Source organism: Echinops telfairi, unplaced genomic scaffold (assembly GCF_000313985.2).
Source record: "Echinops telfairi isolate 266 unplaced genomic scaffold, ASM31398v2 ScPeMD7_22;HRSCAF=79, whole genome shotgun sequence".
Lineage (NCBI taxonomy): Eukaryota > Metazoa > Chordata > Mammalia > Afrosoricida > Tenrecidae > Echinops > Echinops telfairi.
In genome coordinates, this window is record NW_022103919.1 from 15014481 (window position 1) to 15015949 (window position 1469).

The following is a 1469-nucleotide window of genomic DNA, read 5'->3' on the forward strand; positions in this document are numbered from 1 at the left end:
GGGGGGAAATGACACTTTTAGTGAAAGTCCTTCTAGCATTTGTTTGTTTGTTTTTCTTTTAAAAATGAAAATAATCGAACCATCAATATAGCTTTTATTCAGAAAACTATCTCAAATAGATTAAAAAAGAAAGAAAGAAAAATTGCCCTGTGATTAGAAACACACATTATTTCTATTAGGATTAGAATTATTTGACATTTTAAGTCTACCCACCCCCAAATGCTTTACTCACTTTCTAGCTATTATTTCCATCAGTAATCAAAATGATTGATGTCTATTCATTCTCATAAAATTATCACCAGTCTATTTACTGAACATTACTTCAGTGTATAAAAACATTTCAATAACAGTTCAATTCACTAACCGAGTTGTTCAATGAATAAGATTTCTTTTAAGAGGATACTGAAGTCATTCTATTTCTCATGGATGCTTAATACATTTTAATTTCTTGGGTTTTTTTTCCCCACCTCTCATCACTTAAAAACAACCATCATGCAAATCTAAGTGGTTAACTATAATTGCAAGATTTGCCTTCTACACTCTCAAATTCAGTGTAAGGAAACACGAACACCGGAGCAGCTCAGAGACACACACTTACCCTCTTCATAACCACAGCCAGCGCAAGCTCCACTTCAGCCTTCAGCCATTGAATTGTATCCTGAAGTTTCGGTCCACCACACAATCAGATAAATCCTAGCTCGTGGGAGCTACGGCTGGAAATTGTGCTACCAACAGAATTGCCCAACAATTTTCCATGTGCTTAACCTAGGCAGGAAAAACTGCTCCATGAACTGAGAAGAGTGGTGTTAAATGCAAACCAGAGGAGTGATTTCACTTCAGCCGGAACTTGTGACTAGGGCTGCCAGGTCAGGAAATGATTAACACTCTGGTTGTCATCTATTTGAATTCTCCAGCTGCGAGAGAGATCGGTTTATCAGGCCAGTGCATGTGTGTTGTGAATACACTGTCGCTGGCTGAGCTGGCATTTAGCAAACCTGAATTCAATATCCGGGTTTTTGGTGTTGTTTTGTTGGAGGTGGGGGGCCTGTTGGTTTTTTGTTTGTTTTTATGTATTTAGAGCCTGTGCAAACTTTGTGAGTGCTGCTATTGCTAGACTATGGTTATATAAGATTTTGCTTTTGCTTTTACTTTTTTTTTTAAATCATTTTATTGGGAGCCTTACAGATATTATAACAACCCATAATTCAATTAGATCAAGCATAATTGTACATTGCTGCTACCATACATTTCAAAACATTTTCTTTCTTCTTGAACTCGTTGATGTCAGCTCCCCTTAATCCCCTCCCTCGTCCAATACTTTTCATTTCTGTGCTCCACGTTAAAATGTTTCACATTCTAACACAGAACCTGATGTTAGAATTCCACAGATAGCAGTCACATTAGCCGTCCGTCTGCTCTCCCCGCCTGTTTCTCGCCCTAACCGGGCTTCAGCTATTTGTGGATAGCCC

At 38.2% G+C, this 1469-nt stretch overlaps 1 protein-coding gene across 1 annotated transcript in view; it reads right to left on the reverse strand.

Annotated features, from left to right (window-relative positions):
- Positions 1–720, reverse strand: part of LOC123521511 (transient receptor potential cation channel subfamily M member 6-like) — a 91788-nt gene extending 91068 nt beyond the window's left edge. The window contains exon 1 of the mRNA XM_045288588.1: positions 599–720. Within this exon, the coding sequence (XP_045144523.1) occupies positions 599–607 (9 nt within the window). The 5' untranslated portion in view covers positions 608–720. The remainder of the gene's footprint in view (positions 1–598) is intronic.
- Positions 721–1469: the final 749 nt, after the last annotated feature.